The sequence below is a fragment of the Talpa europaea genome (genome assembly GCF_964194135.1).
Source record: "Talpa europaea genome assembly, chromosome: 2".
In the NCBI taxonomy this organism is placed as follows: domain Eukaryota; kingdom Metazoa; phylum Chordata; class Mammalia; order Eulipotyphla; family Talpidae; genus Talpa; species Talpa europaea.
Window position 1 is genome coordinate 135,785,024 of NC_140068.1, and position 22,209 is coordinate 135,807,232.

The 22,209-nt window shown below is 37.7% G+C and overlaps 2 protein-coding genes across 2 annotated transcripts; both read right to left on the bottom strand.

The window, feature by feature from the left end:
- Nucleotides 1-362: 362 nt before the first annotated feature.
- On the bottom strand, nt 363-1,283 carry LOC311185517 (olfactory receptor 14J1-like; the record flags this gene model as incomplete). The annotated part of the gene is made up of 1 exon (XM_084256142.1): nt 363-1,283. The coding sequence occupies one exon, from the start codon at nt 1,281-1,283 to the stop codon at nt 363-365; it is 921 nt and encodes a 306-aa protein (XP_084112268.1).
- A 7,386-nt stretch (nt 1,284-8,669) lies between these two features.
- On the bottom strand, nt 8,670-9,602 carry LOC311185948 (olfactory receptor 14J1-like; the record flags this gene model as incomplete). Its single annotated transcript, XM_084256836.1, has 1 exon — nt 8,670-9,602. One exon carries the CDS (start codon nt 9,600-9,602, stop codon nt 8,670-8,672), a length of 933 nt encoding a protein of 310 aa, XP_084112962.1.
- Between the last annotated feature and the right edge of the window lie 12,607 nt (nt 9,603-22,209).

Consider the following 22,209-nt stretch of genomic DNA (forward strand, 5'->3'; position numbering starts at 1 on the left):
GTCTAAGGCAAGATTAAAACTCACTGTTCCCTGAAGATAGAGGTTTCAATAGAAAAAGCTTGAATAAATCTTGTCTTCCTCAATGCATAGACTATATTGGATAGATCCATTAACCAGGTACCTTCCCAGACCTTTGACATGTTTCCCTTGCAATCTGTATAAAATCTTCATTTAGAAGCTCAAAGTTTGGACAGCTCCTCCAGAATACCTGAAGGTTGTTCTGGGACTTCAGTCCTCAACCATAATTTTCTTATAAACTCTTCATTTTCAATTGTTTCTATATACCTAAATCTATAGTTTTTCCAATATACTTTCAACATTTGTCTCAACCAAAAATTAACAGATGAGTCTTGACAAAAGAGTCAGGCTTTTTTTCTTTGGAAAGCCTTTTTTAGAGCTGCCTTCATGGCTTGATTTCTCAGACTATAAATCATTGGGTTGAGTGTTGGAGGCACAACTGTGTACATAATTGTGAGAAAAATGTCCAGTGCACTTGGAGAGTCCGAAGGTGGCTTGAGGAACTCAAAGACACTGGTTGAAATAAACAAAATAACAACAGCAAGGTGGGGAAGACAAGTGGAAAAGGCCTTAGCTCTGCCCTCAGCAGATGGCATCCTCAGCACCATAGAGAATATCTGTGTGTAGGACAGACCAATAAAGGTGACACAAAGTAATGACATAAAAGAAAAGAAGGCAATGACTCCAATTTCACTGATATACTCATTAGGACAAGAGAGTTTCAAGAGCTGGGGGATGTCACAAAAGTATTGGTGAATCTGGGAACTGCAGAAGTGTGTGGAGAAAGTGGCAGTTGTGTGCATGATTCCAGAAATGACCCCACTGATCCAGACACCTAAGACTCCTTGAACACATTTGCTGACATCCATGATGATTTCGTAGTGCAGTGGAATGCAGATGGCCACATAGCGATCATAAGACATCAATGTGAGCATGGAGAGCTCAGCTGATCCACAGAGAACAAAAGCAAAACACTGCACTATGCATTCACCTAGGGAAATGTAGCCACTACCCATGAAAGAGTTGCAAATGGACCTTGGCACAGTCACGGAAATATAGCATAAGTCCAGAAAGGAGAGATGTTTCAAGAAGAAATACATGGGTGAGTGGAGACTATTGTCCATGGAAGTTGCTGTGATAATGAGGATATTGCCAGTTAATGCCACCATGTATATGACTAAGAACAGAGAAGCATGGACGAGTTCTAGCTTAGGCTTGGCAGAAAATCCCATCAGAAGATACCCACTCAGAGTGTTATTAGCCATAGTCCTTCTTAATTTCTCATGTGTATTGGCTACAAGACAAGATAGTAACCATTGAAAATTGATGTTACTTTGATGTTACTTGACCACCTAACCCACCTCCAACTCAGTCAAGGTAGGCATGTAGTTAATTAAAGAAATCACACTTGAACATAAATGTGAAATTAGTTCTCTATACTAATAATCATTTCAAGCAAATTTTAATTATTTACACTCAGCCATGAAAACATGGGTAAGGAAGATGATAAATTTGATCATTCCCCATTTCAATGAAAGGAAAGGAAAAAATGAACATATAAAGTTAAGTTAATAAATATATTTTTAAGTATATGATCTTGTGATCAGGAGCATGGTGCATTGAATTTTGATTTATATTAAAATTTAATATAGTTCATATGCTCATGTTCTTAAATGTTTCTTAGGTAATATTAATTTTCATTAATCATCTTGTTTTTATATCATTCCAATTGCAATGGATTTATTATTGTAATACTATATTTTTATTTTATATATGAGAAGAAAATCTGTTATTTTTTCTTCTAAACAAATATTTAAACAAATAAATTAAAATTGTGAGATACCAAGTTGACAGTGCATATACAGTAATTACCATATGTAATTAACTATTGTCATTTCACAATTTATCTTAAGTTACTAATCCCAAAGGATAAAGTAAAAGACAGACTTACCCCAGTGTATTTTTATAAGAAAACAATATAATGAATAAACACATTAAAGTGTCATTTGCTCTCATTCTTTGTAAGTAAACTAAAATACTCAATGCTGTTAATTATGAAAAAAGACATTGAATGGTGTCATACATCTGAAGCAGTATGAATCTAACTGCTAAGTCTTATATAGTGTTTTGAACAAATCTTACTGCAATAAAATTGTTAACATTAAAATTTAATTGATATATATGTACTTCATAAAAATAAAGAAATGTACCTAAAACGTACATAGTAATGTCAAATGTGTGCATACATTCTGAAAAAAGAGAAAATTATTTAGTAGAAGACTTGAAACAATTTGCAACTTAACCATGTAACTTTATATCTAGATGACATTTTATGTTATCTGATAATTAGTAACATATTAGAAACACTTTCTCAGGATATGTAAATACATAGCAATGGAATAAGCAGAGAATAAAGAGTATAAGGAAATAAAATACATAACAATAAAAAGTTCTGAATGGCAAGAGAATGATTCTGTTTATTGCTGGTTTGTTTTGTTTATTGCTGGTTCCTATGTGTCCTGAGACATATAGGAAATGATCCTGCTTTTTCATTTTCCAGCACAATCTCCATGAGTGCCCTGAATAATTAACTTAAAGCTAAGAGTGATGGATGTGTATAGCTTCTAAGTGTACTGTGTAATTTCATTGGGAAATTACATGGGTTGATGGAAAAGACTTGACCCAATAAGGGAGTTCCTTGCACACACAAGTAAGACTTATTTGAAAATTTGTTTAGCTTGTGGGGGGGGGGGTGAGCACTGAGGGCTTTGTGTGTGTGAAGGGGTGTGTGGATGTGTTCCACTACAGTGTTAAAACATTGTAAGATTAAACAGTCATTTTATATTTAGATACAATTGAAGAGATGATGACATGTGAAATTGATAGAGATTATAATGACATATTTACTCATCTAGGCAGGTTTGTGGAATCTCCAGAAATTTCCATTTCTATGTCTGAAAGAATGTTGACTATTTTCTATTTAGAAACACAACAAATGAGTCTCCATTCCATGTACATGGAAATAGTGCTTGATTTACTTTCCCTGAAGTATTTGGTTGGTCTTCCATTCATTTAAATCTACTCTTGCTGATAATTAGCACAGTAGACATAGCAGAATTAAATGCAGATTTTTTCATCTTTAAAACTTTATATTTCTTTTCTTTCTTTTAAAAAATAAAATCTATATGCATGTTAACACAATTGTGTGTGTCTTAGCATGCAGATGTGTAAAAACAACTTTGTCACACTATGGGTTATCAATATCTGTCTAAATCTTACTTAATATACTGTAAATCAACTGTGATACAAAGTGTGGAAGTAGGTCCCCCCTGGTGGTGCAAGGGGTTACACACAGCACTATGAAGTTATTCGCAGCCTCTGCAGCACCAGTTTGATCCCCACCAGCCAGGGAGATACCCACCTGGCACAGCAGACCTCTCCTGTCTCTCCCACTGTTCCTTCAGCAGTATTTTCAGTCAGTCTGACTGTTCTGCTCCCCACTCTGTCTCTGGTGAATCCTCTCATCCTCCCTCACCTCTGACCTGTACCCCAGTTCTTGTATGCATAAATAAACAGATCTTAAAAAATACAAAGTGTGGAAGCAGAAAATAATGAGGGAACTTCAGTGTCTCTTATTTCATATTTTTTTCCTTTTTATGAGTATCAATTTATGAACATAATGGTGGCCACATTTTAATGAAATTCCCTCTTTAATTGTTAATCAATTTTTTACATTGGTTTTACATCTTTAATTCTATGATTTCATTATCTCCAAATTATTCACCTTGCCATACAAAAAACAGAATTCAAAATCCAACATCATACCAGTTTTAGGTCATTATTTGTGTGTTTAAACAATGTTTATTATTTAGGTGGATACAATATTTTTCAAAACACAACAAAAGACTTCTCTAAATGCATTAACAAACATTTAATGATATTTACCAGTCAATTTTGTTGTCAAGATGTTCATCAGTTTTTCTTTAAAAAAGTTTGACCATTCACAAGTCCATTCCAGAATTTTTTTTTCCTCAGATTTCCCTAAGAATCAGAATGAATAAGAGGGTTGTAGAGAATGGAGACAAGAAGCATGTCTCTTATTATACTCTTCCAGTCTTTATCTGTACTCTTTTGATAGTACTTTTTGAAGACAGAAAATGTAGCTACTTTGTTCTCAATAAAATAGTAGGACCAGTCTCATTTTAAAATATTCCTACCATTTTTTGACAATTACCTGTGATTTGTGAAACCTCTCATAGCTCTTGTAATTCGGTACTTTAAAAGCCAACATATAATGTGAATAAAGGAATATTCACAGTGAATTACTTCTATGATGTTTATAGAAAGAAAACCATTTTAAGGAGGTGGAAATTGCACTCACCTGAGTTTATTCAAGAACATCTTCCCTCAACAGAAATGAATTGTTAGTGTGAGCCATTCATAATTAACCCGAAGTCCTGATCTCTGCATATCAGTCACATTCAGAAAATATGAACCGTGGAGAAAGAAATAAGCCCATTTCAATCCCCCCTTTTTGTCCTCTGGAGATTAGATTATTAAGACATTCTTGGCACAAGCAGAGTTTCTGGGTGCAGTGAGTGTTTAGTGTTCTTTATAAATACCCTGGGACCAAAACCTAAAATTATATTCACTGTGGGGTATTTTCCTGGTGAACTGACTTAATTATATACCCAGTTACCTGGAATTTCATTGTATTTGTGCTTATTGGACCAAATTATTGAAAAGATATTATAGCATATGAATTAGCAAGTCATTAACTTAATTTTAAACAGATGATATTACAATGTCTAAAAAAATCCCCTTTTTCTGAAAAACTGTAGATACCATTTGATGACTCCTGAAGAAGCAAAAAATTACTTGCTAATATTATGCCATTAAATGACAATCAAATTTCACTTTGAGTGTGGAGGTGATAAATTACCAGTTATTTTTTGGCCAGATATACACTCATTTTTTTTTTTTACCTTTTAGGTCCATCTGAGTTGTAGCTGATCCAAATATCTTTCAAAAAGTGAAACATACATCTTTTTTAATAGTTTTCTTTCAAATGAAATAAAGTGAAAAAGTACTGTGATGAAAAATACTCATAAACTGGAAAGGAATTGAGTTTCATAGCAGGGCAATCCTAGATGAAAAATATGAGGGGTGGATTTTATAGTATTTGTGTGTGTGGTTAATTAGTTTATTTATTTATTTGTTTGTTTGTTTGTTTGTTTATTTATTTATTTATTTATTTATGTTCTTACAGAATTGTCCATTTTTGTACAATATTTGATTTCTCCACCTCAGGTGTAGCCCCCGTAATTCTCCCACCATCACATCATCTGTCAACCATCACCATAGCGTCCTGTGCTTGTCCCTCCCCTGTCTTTACCTCTCTTACACTCCCTCCCCTGCATATGCATCAAGTCTATGGTTTGCCTGTGAGTTTTTATTTTTTCTGATCTTTTGTTAGGTTTCCTATATCCCCCCTATACGGGAGACCATCCAATATTTTTCTTTTTTCTTCTGACTTATTTCACTGAGCACAATCCCTTCCTGCTCCATCCATGTTGCCATGAGTTTATCTTTTTGATTGCTGAGTAGTATTCCATTTTGCATATATGCTATACCATTTGATCCATTTGTCTCTATTAGGACATTTAAGTTATTTCTATATCTTAGTTATTGTAAATAATGCAGGGTATTCAGAGTACCTGGTTTTTCTCAACACTTCTACATCACAAAAGTGAGACATAGATTCAGGCCCCCAGGTTACCATTCCCTTCCATGAGAATGTCTCTACCGACACCACCTGAATATCCAGGTCCTTACATGTCTGATCTACTAGCTATTATTGGGGGTTCCAAGTTTTCCCTTCAATAATATTCTAGAGTAGCTCACAGAACTCAGAATGGTCTATTTCTAACTATTAGTGATTTATTAGAATAAATACAAATCAGAAATACAAAGAGATACAGGACAAGTTTTGGGATAGAGAGTAGAATTTTCTTGCCTTCCTTGTCAGAACAACTTCCCAGCACCTCCTTGGGGTCCACAATTCAAAACTCTCTGAATCTCAGCTGTTTAAGTTTCATTGGTGGTGACATCACATAGACAATATTGTTTAAACTATTGGTTATTGGCAATTAATTCACCCTTCAATTTCCTTCTCCTCTTCAGAGGTGAGAAGTAGGACTAAATGGTTCACATTCTAATCGCATGGCTGTTCTCTAGCAAACAAACACCATTCTGAAGTTACTTAAGTGCCCACATTGAGTCATATTATCAACATAAATGATTCATTATCAAAAAGGGCTTCTGAAGAACAAGATATTCTTCCCACTCTACCACTTAGGGAATGACATGCGTTTTGGCAAACTGTGACAGGAACAGAGGACAAATACCAAGTACATATTTCTAATTATGTGACATCACAGATTGATGATGGATTTACCATATACACATTTATGTTTCTTAACACAAATGCAGTTTCACATTTATCTAACTTGATTTGTGATACGTCGGTGTGTGTTCAATCAATATTGAAACTTCAGCAATATATTATTATACATATCAATTTACATAATTATGTGACAGCAATTTCCCAGAGAAATCAGAAGCCACTCAGATTGGAGGAGAGAGAGAGAGAGATTCATTTGTCACACAGGCGGGCTCAAAGAGATAGCTCCCACAAGTCTGAGCCCTGAATTGCAAGAGTGGTCAGGTTTTATACAGTTTGTATGTGAAAGCTTGTCACCCTGTTCATCATAAACTTTCTTTATTGTTCGAGAAGGGGGGTCAAGGGAGCCATGGCTGCGACTGTGGTCAAGCAGCACAGCATAGGAACTCTCAGCTCCAGCAAGCAGCAGACTCCTAGCCGCAGACTTACAGACTTCCTGCTTCATTTATGTATCTTTTGATCAACTAAGAGAAGAAAGGAGACCATGCAGACATGTATAGCTTTTGTTATAGTCACCTTACTTGTCATTTATGATACTTTTACTCTCTTCCTATTGATTCATTTTACCATTATTTCCCTAGCCTCATAAACTCTGCTTCCACTCACCCTCTTAGTGCTATCACTAGCAAACATATTGCCTTTCCATAGGTTCTAAAACTGACAACACATTATGTAACTTTGGTTTTATAGAACTTCTTCTTAATGTAGTTAAAGGAACAAAGAAGAAATAACCAGTTATACTGACATCTAAAATCAAAACCCATGAGTTAAACAGGCTTGTCCTAAGAATGCAGTCAAAATAGTTATAACTTGTGTCCTACACAATTTGAAAAAGAAATCTCAAAATTACAAAGCAGTTTCAAGATTAGTAAACTGAACTTTTTTTCTTTTATTTACCCCCACCACTGCCACCATCCTTTGTGTCCCCTGGTCTTTTTCCTCCCCACTCTCTCTATAACCTCAGACACTTGAAGATATTTTTTGAGGGCCTCCCTTTGTGGTGCCCACAGTTGAACACTGCGCTGTGAAGCTGTCCGCAGCCTCTGCAGCGCCGGTTCGATCCCAGCTGGCTGGTGAGCGTCCCACATGGCGTGAAGACCTCTCCTGTCTCACCCGCTGCTCCCGTCAGCAGTGTATTTCATCAGTCTGCCTGTTCAGTTCCCCACTCTGTCTCTGGTGAATCCTCTCACCCTCCCATGCATCTGGTCTGTACCCGGTTCTTGCATAAATAAATAAATGAATCCTTTAAAAAAATATATTTGTTGATACCCAGGAATTTTAACGAGTTTTATGTTGAATTATCTCTTATATGAATATCCGGTATTTGTTTTTCTAATTCTGATTAGTAGTGCTGTGTACAATTTTTTCAAACCCCCTCCATTTTGTTGGAAATTACTGCATTTCATTCTTCCGAGAATATGTCAACCATATTTGATTTTCTTTGTAGGTCACCAACTCTTTTGCCTAGTTAATCATATTATTGTTTCTTTGTCCTGAACTCTTGATTGTTTCATGAAGATGTACTTAGTGTAGTTCTCATTACATTTAGAAAATCAGGTGTTCTTTTAGCTTTATGAAATAATATATTTACTTTCTTCCAAGGTTTATGATGTTTTCCTCTATATTTTATAAATATTTTCTCTTCCTTTCTCTCTGTCTTCCATTCTTGGATATACTATATCCTGATGTTGCCTATCCCAATGGACAGAGCGGTCCCCAAGGATTTCTGAATTCAGACATATTAACATTGTTTACATCGCCATCTTACCTAAAGTCATTACCCATTCAATATAATTCCTATCAAAAATTTAATGGCATATTTCACAGAAATTGAATAAATAAAATTTGTACAGAACCACAAAATGCAAGGCAATATCAACGGGGAAAAACAAAAATGGAAGTACCACCTCCCTGATATCAAACAGTATACTACAATAACAAAAGCTACACGAATCAAAGGAACAACATAAAGAGCTCATAAATATATGCACACTTATATCCCCAGGAAATTTAAGACAAAGAGCCAAGAACATTAAAAAATAAATCAGAAAATATCTTCAATAAATGGTGTTGGCAAAACTGAACAACCACCTGCAAAATAATTGGATTATACCTGGGTATCACTCCATACACAAAACTGTATTCAAACAAAAGACTATTCAACAACCAAAAAAAAAAAAATCTAAATTCAACAAAAGAGGTTAGCTTTTCTTCTTCGGAATACCTTTCTTAGTGCGACCTTTATGGCTTTATTTCTCAGGCTATAGATCATTGGATTAAGTGTTGGGGGAACAACTGTGTACATAATAGTGAGAAAAATGTCCAGTGCACTTGGAGAGTCAGAGGGTGGCTTGAGAAACTCAAAAGAGACTGTTGAAATGAATAATATGATCACGGCAAGATGGGGAAGGCAAGTGGAGAAGGCCTTAGCTCTGCCCTCAGCAGATGGCATCCTGAGAACAGTAGAGAATATCTGGATGTAGGACATACCAATAAAGGTGACACAAAGAAAGGCCATAATTGCCGCGAAGACAGTGACTCCAATATCATTGATATACTCATTAGAACAAGAGAGTTTCAGGATCTGAGGGATGTCACAGAAGAACTGGTGAATCTGGGAACCACAGAAGTTCATGGAGAAAGTGGCAGCTGCATGCATGGCTCCAGAAATGACCCCACTGATCCAGACGCCTAAGAGTCCTTGAACACATCTGCTGACATCCATAATGATTTCGTAGCGCAGTGGAAAGCAGATGGCCACATAGCGGTCATAGGACATCACTGTGAGCATGGATATCTCAGCAGAACCACAGAGAATGAAAGCAAAGCACTGCACTATGCATTCCCCAAGGGAAATGTAGCCACTATGCACAAAAGAGTTATAAATGGACCTTGGCACAGTGACAGAAATGTAGCACAGGTCCAGAAAGGAGAGATGTTTTAAGAAGAAATACATGGGTGAGTGGAGACTATTGTCCATGGAAGTTGCGATGATAATGAGGATATTGCCAGTTAATGCCACCATGTATAAGACTAAGAACAGAGAAGCAAGTAAGATTTCTACCTCAGGTTTGGCAGAAAATCCCATCAGAAAAAACCCACTCAGAGTGATATTTGCCATAGTCCTTCTTAATTAACCAGTGCTTTTGGCTGCAAAACAAGATGGGAACCATTTGAAATTTATTTCACTTAACTCACCTTGGTGTCAACGAAGGTGGACATGAAGTTTCTTTTTTTTTTTAAGATTTATTTATTTATGCATACAAGAGCTGGAGTGCAGGCCAGAAATGTGGGGGTGAGAGGATCCACCAGAGACAGAGTGGGGAACAGAACAGGCAGACTGACTGAAATACACTACTGACGGGAGCAGTGGGTGAGACAGGAGAGGTCTACCTCGCCATGTGGGTTTCTCCCTGGCGGGCTGGTGATCGAACTCATACTGCAGAGGCTGTGGGTTACTTCACAGTGTGTTGCTTAACCTCTTGCACCACCAGGGAGGCCCCAATCTTATATAATGTTACAAATTAAATGTACTGTAAAAAATGATAAAATTAAAAATTAATAGATATGATATATACTTTGTAAAATTAAATAAAGAGGGCCTCCCCGGTGGCGCAGCGGTTGAGCACTGGGTTGTGAAGCTGCCCGCAGCCTCTGCGGCGCTAGTTCGATCCCCGGCTGCTCCCTGGCCACTGGAGGAGGGTCACACACGGCGCGCAGACCTCTCCTGCTGCCCGCTGCTCCCCTCAGCAGTGTACTTCGGTCCTTCTGCCTGCTCTGCTCCCTGCTCTGGCTCTGGTGAATTCTCTCACCCTCCCGCGCTCCTGACTGTACCCAGTGTATGTATAAACAAGACAAACAAACAAATAAATAAATAAAACATGCCTCTATTAAAAAAAAAAGAAGAAAAAAAATTAAATAAAGAAATGAAATTAAACTATGTATGTAGTACATCAAATTCATGCATACTTTCTGAGAAAGGGCAAATTTTTGAGCTGAAGATTTGAAAGTCTGCAACCTACACCATGTAACTTTATATCTAGATGACATTTAAATAATTTTATCTGACAATTAGTATGAAGGAAATTATGTTCATTTAAAAGTAGTACAGCACTATGGAGAACTATCTGGAGGTTTCTCAAAACAATGGATCTACCATGTGATTCAGCAATTCCACTCCTAAGAATCTATCCAAAGAACACACACTGTAATTCTAATGGAAAACTGCACTCCTATGTTTATTGCAGCACTATTTACAGTAGCCAAGAATGGATATAAACTAAATGCTCCCAAACATATGAATGCATCAAGAAGATGTGTTGTATATACAAATTGGAATACTACTCAGTGATCAAAAAACAATAAATAAGCTCATGTCATTTGTGGTAACATGGATGGAGCTGGACGGGATTATGCTAATCAAAATAAGTCAGAAAGAAAGAGATAAATATCAAATAGTTTAATTTATATGTAAAATACAGAGAAACTGAACAAAGGGTCAGGATGAAGACAAATTTTGCAAGCAGTCCATAGATTTGAGGCACACAAACATGGAAACATGGGAGAGAAGAGCATAAGGGACTGTCAGGATGCATCACAGGTGCTATGTGTATGGAGACTGCACATGAGGGAAGGAATAAAATACTGTCTAAAAATTAACGATAATATAAGAAAATAAATAAATATTAAACAATAAAATTAGCAAAATAGCAAAAATTTTGACAAATCCTAAAAGTATAATCAAATGGTTTTCATGACAATATTTTAGATGTTCTTGAATATTATCTGTACGAAATATCTTTTCTAATGTGGATCTGACCACCATTTGGACAACATAAAAGTAGCATTATGAACACTTAAGGTACACAGGATATGTGAATGCATAAGAACAGAATACACGGAGATAAGGAGTATAAGGAAATAAATAATAGTAATAATTTCTGCATGGTGAGAGAATGACTGTGTTTATTACTAGTTTGATTTCTTAGTCTGTTCTGAGACATGTAAGAAAATGATACTTCTTTATGGTTTTTCAGCACAAACTCCAATGACACACCTGAAAATTTTACTTAAAGCTGAGGGTAATGGATACTTACAACTTCTGTGATGAACTGTGTAACACCATTGGGAAATTATTTAAGTCTGAGATTGTTAGGGAGAACATGTCAATAACGGAGTCCATTGAACACAAATAAAACTTATTTGAAAATTGTTTCAGCCTTATTGTGTCTGTGTGTGTTTACATGTGTGCACGTGTGTTTGTGGACTGGTTCCCCTGGAGTGTAAAAATACTGTTAAATTAAACCAATTAACTTTACATTTAGACAACATTGAGGAGAGACTCTGAAGGTGACATTTGACATTTACTCATGTAGGCAGGTAAGGTTTATTGAATCTCCAGAAATTGCAATGACTAGGAGAATGCTGCTTATTTTATATTTAGAAACAACCCAACAAAAATGTCTCCATTCCATGTGCATGGAAATAGTGTTTGATTTACCCAAAATTATTTTGGTTGGTCTTCCATTACTTTAAATCTACTCCTGTCAATAATTAGTACAGTAGCCATATAATGGGGTTAAATGCTATTTATGTTTTTCATCTTTAAAACTTCATATATTTTCTCTATCAAAATAAATTCATGCATTTTTAACCCAATTGTGTGTCTCTGTTAGCATTCAAGTGTAGAAACCAACTTTGTCACATTTTGCATTATAAATTTCTATATGGTTTACTTAATACACTGTTATATTAACTGTGTGTGATACCAAGCATAGAAGCAGAAAATAATGAAGGGACTTATGTGTCTCTTTTACTGGTTTGTAAATATTAATTTAGGATTTTTTGTCTTTTTTTTAAAGATTTATTTATTTATTTATTTGTTTGTTTGTTTATTTATTTATTTATACAAGCACTGGGTACAGTCAGAAGTGCCGGAGGGTGAGAGAATTCACCAGAGCCAGAACGGAGAGCAGAACAGCCAGACTGACAAATTACACTGCTGAGGGGAGCATTGGGTGCCAGGAGATGTCTGCGCACCATGTGGGACCCTCACCCGGTGGCCGGGGATAGAACCAGCACTGCAGAGGCTGCGGGCAGCTCCACAATCCAGCGCTCAACCGCTGAGCCACCGGGGAGGCCCCTTTTTTGTCTTTTTTGATGAGCATCAATTTATGAACACAATGATGGTCACTTTTTTCTTCAATGAAATTATTTTGTTGTTGATTAGAATTTTTCATTGGTTTTATGCAATTAATTCTACTGTTTCATTGTTTCTAAATTATTCACTGTGCTATATAATAAAGGGGAATCAAAACCCCACATCTTTACCACAGTTTTAGGTGAGTATTAATGTTTTTTAATAATTTTTAATATTTAGATGGATTTAATGTTCTTAAAATATAACAAAACTGGGCCTCCCTAGTGATGCAAGGAATTAAGACAAGCTTCCCACATGGCGCAGCAGACCTTTCCTGTCACGCCCACTGCTCCCCTCAGCAGTGTATTTCAGGTGTATTTCAGTCAGTCCACCTATTGGGTTCCCCATTCTGTCTCTGGTAAATCCTCTCACCCCCTACCACCTCTGGCTTGTACCCCAGTTCTTGTATGCATAAATAATAAATAAATCTTTTTTAAAAATGTTATAAAACACTTTTCTAAATGCCCTAAGATACATGTCATGATTTTTACCAGTTATTTTTGTTGTCAAGACTTTTCTCAGGCTTTTAAAAAAAAAATGGCCATTCACAAGTCCATCCCAGAATTTTGTTTAACTCAGATTTTTCCCTGTGAATTAGATTTAATAACAAAGCAAGAATGTCTGATTAAGACAAGAAGCATGTCTCTTATTACACTCTTTTAATCTACATCTGTTTGTTTCGATCCTTATTTTGTGCAGCTAGAAAATGTAGTTATTTTGCTCATACTAAAATATTTTATCCATTCTCAATTTATAAATTTCCTGCCATGTTTCAACAATTTACCTGTGATTTGTGATACGGAAAACATCTCACATCTCTATTAAGTCATTATTATAAGAGTCAATGTATAATATGAGTAGAAGGAAAATTCACACTGAATTTCTTCTATGTCATGATAGAAAGAAAAGCAAGGGTAGGGAGGAGGTAATTACACACCATAAATGATTCCATCATGTAAGGAGTTTACAGTGTTCTTGCCCAGATTCCTAATTTCCACTAAAATATTCATAGCTCATCCATATTATCTCATGTCTTGCAAGTTGAATGTTAGTGGCTGGTTCTCTCACTCACTCAAATAAGTAATTTATGGTTTTTCCACTATTCTGTATATTTTTTTTATGAAACTCACCAGAGAATATTCAAGAACATATTCCCTCCACAGAAGTAGAAGCAGTCAATGTGAGCGGTTGAAACTTAACCGAAAGTCTTGATCTCTACATTTCAGACTCATTCAAAGGTCAGTCCATTTCAATCCTTTCTTTGGTTCAGTTATGAAATCTTTTTGGCATAAGCAGAGTTTGTGGGTGCCCTGGGTATTTGGTGTTCTTGATAAATGCCCTAGGGCCAAAACCTGCAATTATAATTATTGTTCCTGCAGAATATTTTTCTGTTGAGCTGACTTAATGATCATACATAGTTACCTGGAATTTCAACTAATTTGTGTTTATTCAATCAAATTATTGAGCAATAGTATAATGTGATAGATTCAAAAATACTCTCCCAAAAGACTTCATTTAGTTCCATTAAATGAGTAAACAAGTCATTTTTTAAAATTTTTTTTAAGATTTTATTTTTTTATTTTTTTATACAAGAGCTGGGGTACAGGCCAGAGGCACAGGAGGGTGAGAGGATTCACCAGAGACAGAGTGGGGAGCAAAGCAGGCAGATGACCAAAATACACTGCTGAGGGGAGCAGCGGGCACAACAGGAGAGGTCTGCCATGCCATGTGGGAATCTGCCTGGCCGGGGAATCAAACTCACGCTGCAGAGGCTGCAGACAGCTTTACAGCACTGAGTTCAACCTGCTTCACCACTGGGGAGGCCCAAGTCATTCATTTTTAACTAGATAATATTACAATGTCTAATAAACATCCCCATCTTCAGAAATGTGTAAATACCATTTGATTTCCACTAATGAAGCAAGAAATTACTCCCTATTTTATGCCAATCTAATTTCATTAATGAAATGCCATCTAATTTCACTTTGAGTGGGAAAGTAAAAAATAGCCTTTTTAAAAAAATCTGGTGTGTGGTCTATGGTCTTTCTATATAAACATAATAATCATTATGAAAATAAGCTCATTGTTGAAAGTTTAAGCCCAAATTAGAATAGTTAACTAGCATGCATTCTATTATCACAAAACAAGTCTTCATCCCTAATATTTCAGAAATGAGAGCTTTTCCAATCCTTTAATGCTACAAAATAGAATTCAAATGGTTTCTTTTTTAAAAGATTGATTGATTGATTGATACAAGTATTGGGTACAGTCAGAAGCACGGGAGGGTGAGAGAATTCACCAGAGCCAGAGCAGGGAACAGAACAGGCAGAGTGACAAAATACACTACTGAGGGGAGCAGTGGGCGTGGCAGGAGAGGTCTGTTGCACCATGTGGGACCCTCGCCAGTAGCCAGGGATCTAACCGGCGCTGCAGAGGTTATGTGTAGTTTTGCAGCCCAGTGCTCAACCATCGCACCACTAGGGAAGGCCCAAAATTCAAATGGTTTCTATGTAAACTATCTTTTAACAAAATAATTCAACTATTTGTCGATTTACAGCTAATTGAATATTTGTGAATGAAGAATAGCATACAAAGGTGTAATTTAAGTCATCCATTCAGTACATGTATCTGTGTTCCCGAATTTAGAGAATAAATCTTTTTTTCTTAATGAAATAAATATCACAGATTTCTGATAACATTTGCTTATGAGAAATAAATAATACATCCTTGAAGAAAATCAGAATATAAAGTTGCGTTGAATTGCAAGTAGTTCAACTCGTGGAGGACATACAGATTAAAACTGAAGAAAACTGAAAAATTTTAGAATCTTTTAATATTTAATATTGTAGAAAATCATATACGTAGCTTCCCATATCTCAAGGATTGCTAAATATTGGCAATGGTATATCTGTCTTTTCACATATTAAAAAATAAGTAGTAAAGTCATAAATAGAAGAGTAGATTTGGCTCAATATGAGGAAGAGCTCTAAAATGCCTCAACCTTTAAAAAGTAAATGTGGTATCTTAGACTGTATTGAGGTCCTACAACTTTTCAGGCTGAGGTTGATAACAGCTACATAAAAGAGGAAATATATTTTTAATTTGGGTAGGATGTTAGCCATGGTGATCTCTAAAATGTTTCTAACTCTAAAATTCTGTGAGTTTATGGTATATCAAAATTATACATATGAAAATAACAAAATCCCAGTAACCTTTGCTTTGTGAACAAAGAGAACAAGATTTTCGAAATATGTATCTGCTAGGGCATCCCCTGGTGGTGCAACAGTTGAGCACTGGGTTGCAAAGCTGCCTGCAGCCTCTATAGCACCAGTTCAATCCCCAGCCTCCAGGCAAGTGTCCCACATGCTGCGCAGACCTCTCCTGCCGCCTGCTCCTCCCCTCAGCAGTGTAATTCGTCGGTCTGCCTGTTCTGTTCCCCGCTCTGGCTCTGGTGAATTCTCTCACCCTCCCGAGTTTCTGACTGTACCCAGTGCTCCTATAAATAAATAAATAAACCTTAAAAAAAAAAAAAAAGGAAGAGACTTCATCAACATGGCAGTGAGGAAACGCTGCAAGTAAGACCTCCCATAAAAAAAAAAAGTTAATAGGGAGGAAAAGCGGAAGGTCCCTGAGAGAACTGGGATATGGAAGCTAAACGGGAGACTCTGGCAAACTGCCTGAAGAAGAAAGTTTCCATAAAAGAGGACTAGAAGGGTGGAATGCTCAGAACCCTGCTACCTTTCCCCACCCACAAAGTCGGCACTCTCCGACCAACAGAAAGGAAGAAAAAAAAAAAAAAACTAAAACAACCATCAAGAACAAACTATGCAGGCGGGACTGTGAGTGGAAAGGAACTATTTCAGCCACCGCACCCTGTCAACTGGAACTGTGGAGAACCATGAAGGATTCACCACAGAGGTGAGCGAACGGCTCCGGGCACCATTGGAGAAAAATAAAAATTCCCAGGAGGCCTAAAAATAGCCCATGGCCAGCCGGTAAGCTTGTGCGGAAAAGCAGCACGCTTGAAAAGCATACGCGGATCGGGGCTGCCCAGGTCCCCACGCCTGAGACCTAGGCTTGCAGGGAAATACACGGGGTGGGGGGGTCCTCATTGAGGTGAATGTCCCTCACTGAGTAATCAGAAACCAGGCGCCCGGACACAGGAGTGGGGTGCAAAAGGCGCCATTTCTGCAGACACTGAACTGGGCTACAGCCCATGTCCTGGACCTGAGGGCTTTGGGAACTGAGACCCAGGGCACGAAATTCGGGGCTAGGGATCCCCACGACGGTGGGGCACAAGGCAGACACAGCACCCCCACGCCGTTGAGGCTCTCCACGCCACTCCCACTCTGTTCCCCTGGACCCACTGGCTTAAAAACAGTTCCCAAAGGACACTAGGAAAGATCTCTGGTGCCACCTAGTGACCAAAAAAAAAATCACCAACACCCTATAGTGGGAAATCAGGGATCACAAAAACACTCTCAGGTGCTGAGAGAGGGTGGGCCATGCAAACAGGGGTAAGGAGGGAAATAAAGTGTGGAGCAAGACCCCATCCTTGAACTGAGAGCTAGGCACAGGATCTGGGGCATGGGACGCACCATAGCAGCGGGCACTGTACAGGGTGACAGCCAGCATTTTGGATCTGATAGCCCTGGAACTGAGACCTAGAGTGCAGACTTCAAGGCATGGGATCCATACAGCTGCGGGCACAACACCTGGTGAACACAGGGCGGACACAGCACCTGACTTGAATAAGAGCCCCTGTGTTGAGGTTCTCCCCTGTGCGCCTCCCTCCACTACTCAGAAAACCACTGGGAAAAAGCACAGGTCAGCAAGTACGGGTCTCTGGCGCCACCTCGTGACCAGAATTAAATCTCTGACTAGCTGATTCCCTATTGGAACTGAGTAAATACAGAGGGAGGGAATGTAAGGGACAGAGCCCAGCAACACAGCATCAATACCCTGGTGGAGTTTTGGCCTAGCAGTGCTGGTCTCAGTCTGGTAAAGTTTACAACACCCCTAAAGGAGCACTCCAAATGCAGAAGGCTCCCAGAGGAGCCAGAGGTGAGCTGGGAAGTTCGCCCACGCCAGGACCCTTCTGGCCAGCAGTCCAAGCCCAGAGGGGGAGCAGGCACCCAAGGCCAGGGCAGACTGGGCACCCAGGGGAGTGTGTACCCCCATCGCCATTTTAGAACAGGGACCTTTCTTCAATAAAGACTTCTTGAAACCAGCAGAAAGCTCCCGGCGGAGCCAGAGATAAGCAGGGAAGTTCGCCCATGGCAGGCCCCTTCTGGCCATCAGTCCCAGCCCCGAGGAGGAGCAGCACACAAGACTGAGCAGACCTGATGCGCAGGGGAGTGCGTCCCTGCATTGCCATTTTAGAAAAGGGACCTTCTTCAATAAAAATTTCTTGAAACCTGCAGAAGGCTCCCAGCAGAGCCAGAGGTGAGCCGTAAGTTCGCCCACGCCAGGCACCTTCTGACCACCATTTCAAGCCCAGAGGTGGAGAAGGCACCCGTGGCCAGGGCAGACTGGGTGAGCAGGGGAGTGTGTCTCCATATCACCATTTTAGAACAGGGACCTTTCTTTAATAAAGACTGCTTGAAACTGGCAGAAAGCTCCCTGTGGACCCAGATGGAGAAGGTTCCCTGCACAGTCAGAGGTGAGCTGAAGGCCCCCACAAACCTGGTCTACCTGGCAGGGAGTTGGAACCCTGAGGGGGATCCAGTTTTTTTGGAACCCAGAGTGCAATCCAGCTGCACCAACTCCTGGGAAGTTTGTGGGACTTCAAGACACACCTTTGTGATTAAACACAGAAGGAGGAAATATTCTGTGACAGCGACCATTAACATACTCAAAGTACCACTGCCTCACTAGACTTCTGGCACAACAGTATTTGACTCGTTTGGACGCCAGTTTCTGAAACCCAACAAAGAACACACCAAAAAGATGCAGGCCAGTACCAGTGGCACAGTGTCCCAACGCATACGGCAAATTAGAAGACAGGCAGGAAGGAGAAGAAAAACTACATGCAACCTAGCAACAAGTCCGGGAAAAGACACACCACAACAAGAAAACCACCCACAAGATGGCAACAACAGTGACTTGGAAGAACTTCTGAGCCTTTCAGAAAAAGAATTTAAAATTGCCATGATTAAAAAACTGACAGAAGTCATAAAGGAAAACAACGATAAGGGAAAAATAATCAACGATCAGAAGAATGAAATTGAGTCCCTAAAGAGGGAAGTAAAAGAAATGCAAGAGATCAAAGAATTAATGGAGGCACTAAAGAACTCTGAGAAAAGCAATGAAAGCAGAATAGATGGAATAACGAATAAGTACTCTTGAAGACACAGAAATAAAAAGAACCAAAACAGAAAAGGAAAGAGAAGTACGAAGGAAAAAGACTGAAGAAAGATTTCGGAAACTATCTGACTCCATGAGGAAAGGAAATATAAGAGTTATAGGAATCCCAGAAGGAGAGGAAATAGACATAGGACAGAGAAAATATTCAAGGAAATAATTGAAGAGAACTTCCCAAATGTGAAGAAGGAGCTGAAAATAGACATACAAGAAGCAAGAACACCAAACATCCATGAAGAAAGGAAAAATACGGCAAGACACATAATAGTAAAGCTCCCAAGAATCCAAGACAAGAAAAAAAATAATGAAGCTGATAAGAGGGAAGAAACAGATAACATTCAAAGGAAAACCAATCAGACTGGCATCAGACTTCTCTGAAGAAACACTGCGGGCAAGGAGAGAGTGGAGGGACATAGTTAACAGACTCCAAGACAACAAATGCCAACCAAGAATACTCTATCCCACAAAGCTTTCCTTCCTCTGTGAAGAAAGAATAAGTACCTTCCCAGACAAACAGAAACTCTGGAATTTCATTACGAATAAACCCCCACTCCAAAAAATAGTACAAGGAGTCCTAAAGCCAGAACCAACAGAGGGATGAATAACAATGAAAAAAGGCAAAAAAAAAGTTATTAAAAGAATAAATAGATAAAACCAGAGGAAAGACAAACACAATGGAAAATACAGATGCTAACATATCAATATTAACTCTAAATGTGTATGGAATAAACTCTTCAATAAAAAGACACAGGGTCACAGGCTGGATTAAGAAACAAAACCCAACCTTTTGCTGTCTCCAGGAAACACATTTAACTACAAAAGATAAAAATAGACTCAAAGTTAAAGGATGGAAAACAATCCTACAAGCAATGGACCAAAAAAGAAAGCAGGAACAGCTATACTTATATCAGATAAAATATATTTCAAACTCAAAAAGGTAAAAAGAGACCCCAATGGTCACTACATTATGATCAAGGGGACAATACTTCAAGAAGAAATAACACTCATTAACATATACTCACCACATGAAGGAGCACCAAAATATATCAGACAACTATTGTCATCTTTGAAAACAGACATCAGAGAAAACACATATGTAGTGGGAGACTTCAAAACACCACTATCAACAATGGATAGATCAACGAGACAAAAAATAAGTAAAGAAACTAAAGCTTTAAATAAGGATCTAGAGCACTTGGGCTTAACAGACATCTACAGAACACTAAACCCAAAAAAATCTGAATACACATTTTTCTCAAATACACACGAATCATTCTCTAGGATCAATCACATACTGGGACACAAGACAAACATCAACAGATACACCAAGATTGAAATCATACCAACCACCTTCTCTGACCATGAAGGTATCAAACTAGAAATAAACCATAAAAAGAAGGCAAGGAACTCTCATACTTCATGGAGATTGAAACCCTCACTACTGGAAGACCACTGGACTAATGAGGAGATCAAAGAAGAAATTAAAAAATTCTCTGAGTTGAATGACAAGGAGGACACCAATTTCCTAAATGTATGGGATGCAGCAAAAGCAGTAATAAGAGGAAAATATATAGCAATAGAGGCTCACATCAAGAAACAAGAAAGAACTCAGAGAAACAACCTAATCTCAAAGCTCAAAGAACTAGAAAAAGAACAACAAAAAAAAAAACCTAAAACCAGTAGAAGAAAAGAAATAATAAAAACCAAAGCAGAAATAAATGAAATCAAAACTTAAAAAAAAAATCCAAAATATCAATGAAACCAAAAGCTGGTTCTTCAAAAAAATAAATAAAATAGACAAACCCCTAGCCAGGCTCACAAAGGAAAAATGGGAGAAAGCACAAATAAACAGGATCACAAATGAAAGAGGAGAAATCACAACGGACACAGCAGAAATCAAAAGAATAATCAGTAACTACTATGAACAGTTATATGGAAACAAATTCCTACAACTCTACAATCACCCAAAGATAGATAAAGAATAAATAGAACACCTAAACAGACCAATTACATGTAGCGAAATTGAAATGGTAATTAAAGACCTCCCCAAAAACAAAAGCCCAGGACCTGATGGACTTACAAATGAATTCTACCAAACATTCAGAGACGAATTAGTGCCGATCCCTCACAAACTTTTCCAAAAAATTGAGAAGGGATAATGCCAAACATGTTCTATGAAGCCAACATTACACTAATACCAAAACCAAACAAGGACAACACAAAAAAAGAAAACTACAGGCCAATCTCTCTAATGAACACTCATGCAAAAATCCTCAATAAAATTTTAGCTATCAGAATCCAAAAATGTATTCCTAAGATAATTCACCACGACCAAGTAGGATTCATTCCAGGGACACAACGATGGTTCAACATCTGAAAATCAATCAACATCATCCAACACATCAAAAAAAGAAATATAAAAACCATATGTTAATATCAATAGATGCTGAGAAAGCTTTCAACAAAGTACAACACCCATTCATGATAAAAGCCTTTGAAATTCTTGGGATACAAGGAACATACCTCAACATCAAAAAGGCCATATGTGACAAGCCAACAGCCAGTATCATTCTCAATGGCGAAAAGTTGGAAGCATTTCCATTAAGATCTGGAACAAGACAAGGATGTCCACTCTCACCACTGCTTTTCAATATAATACTAGAAGTCCTAGCCAGAGCAATAAGACAAGAGAAAGACATACAAGGAATCCATATAGGAAAAGAAGTTAAACTATCACTATTTGCAGATGATATGATAATATGCATAGAGAATCCTAAAAACTCCACAGAAAACTAATTCAACTAATCAATCAATTTAGTAAAGTGGCAGGATACAAAATCAACATGCAAAAATCAGTAGCCTTCTTATACACAAATGATAAATCTGAAGAAGAAGAAATTAAAAAAAATCCCTTTTATTATCAAAACAAACAAACAAAAAAAAAACAAATACTTGGGAATAAATCTAACAAAAGAGGTAAAGGACCTATGCAAAGAAAACTATAAAACACTGTTAAAAGAAATAGAAGTGGACACAAAGAAATGGAAAGACATCCCCTGCTCATGGATTGGAAGAATTAGCATCATCAAAATGGCCATCCTACCAAAAGCAATATACAGAGTCAATGCTATTCCAATAAAAATTTCAATGACATTCTTCAAAGAAA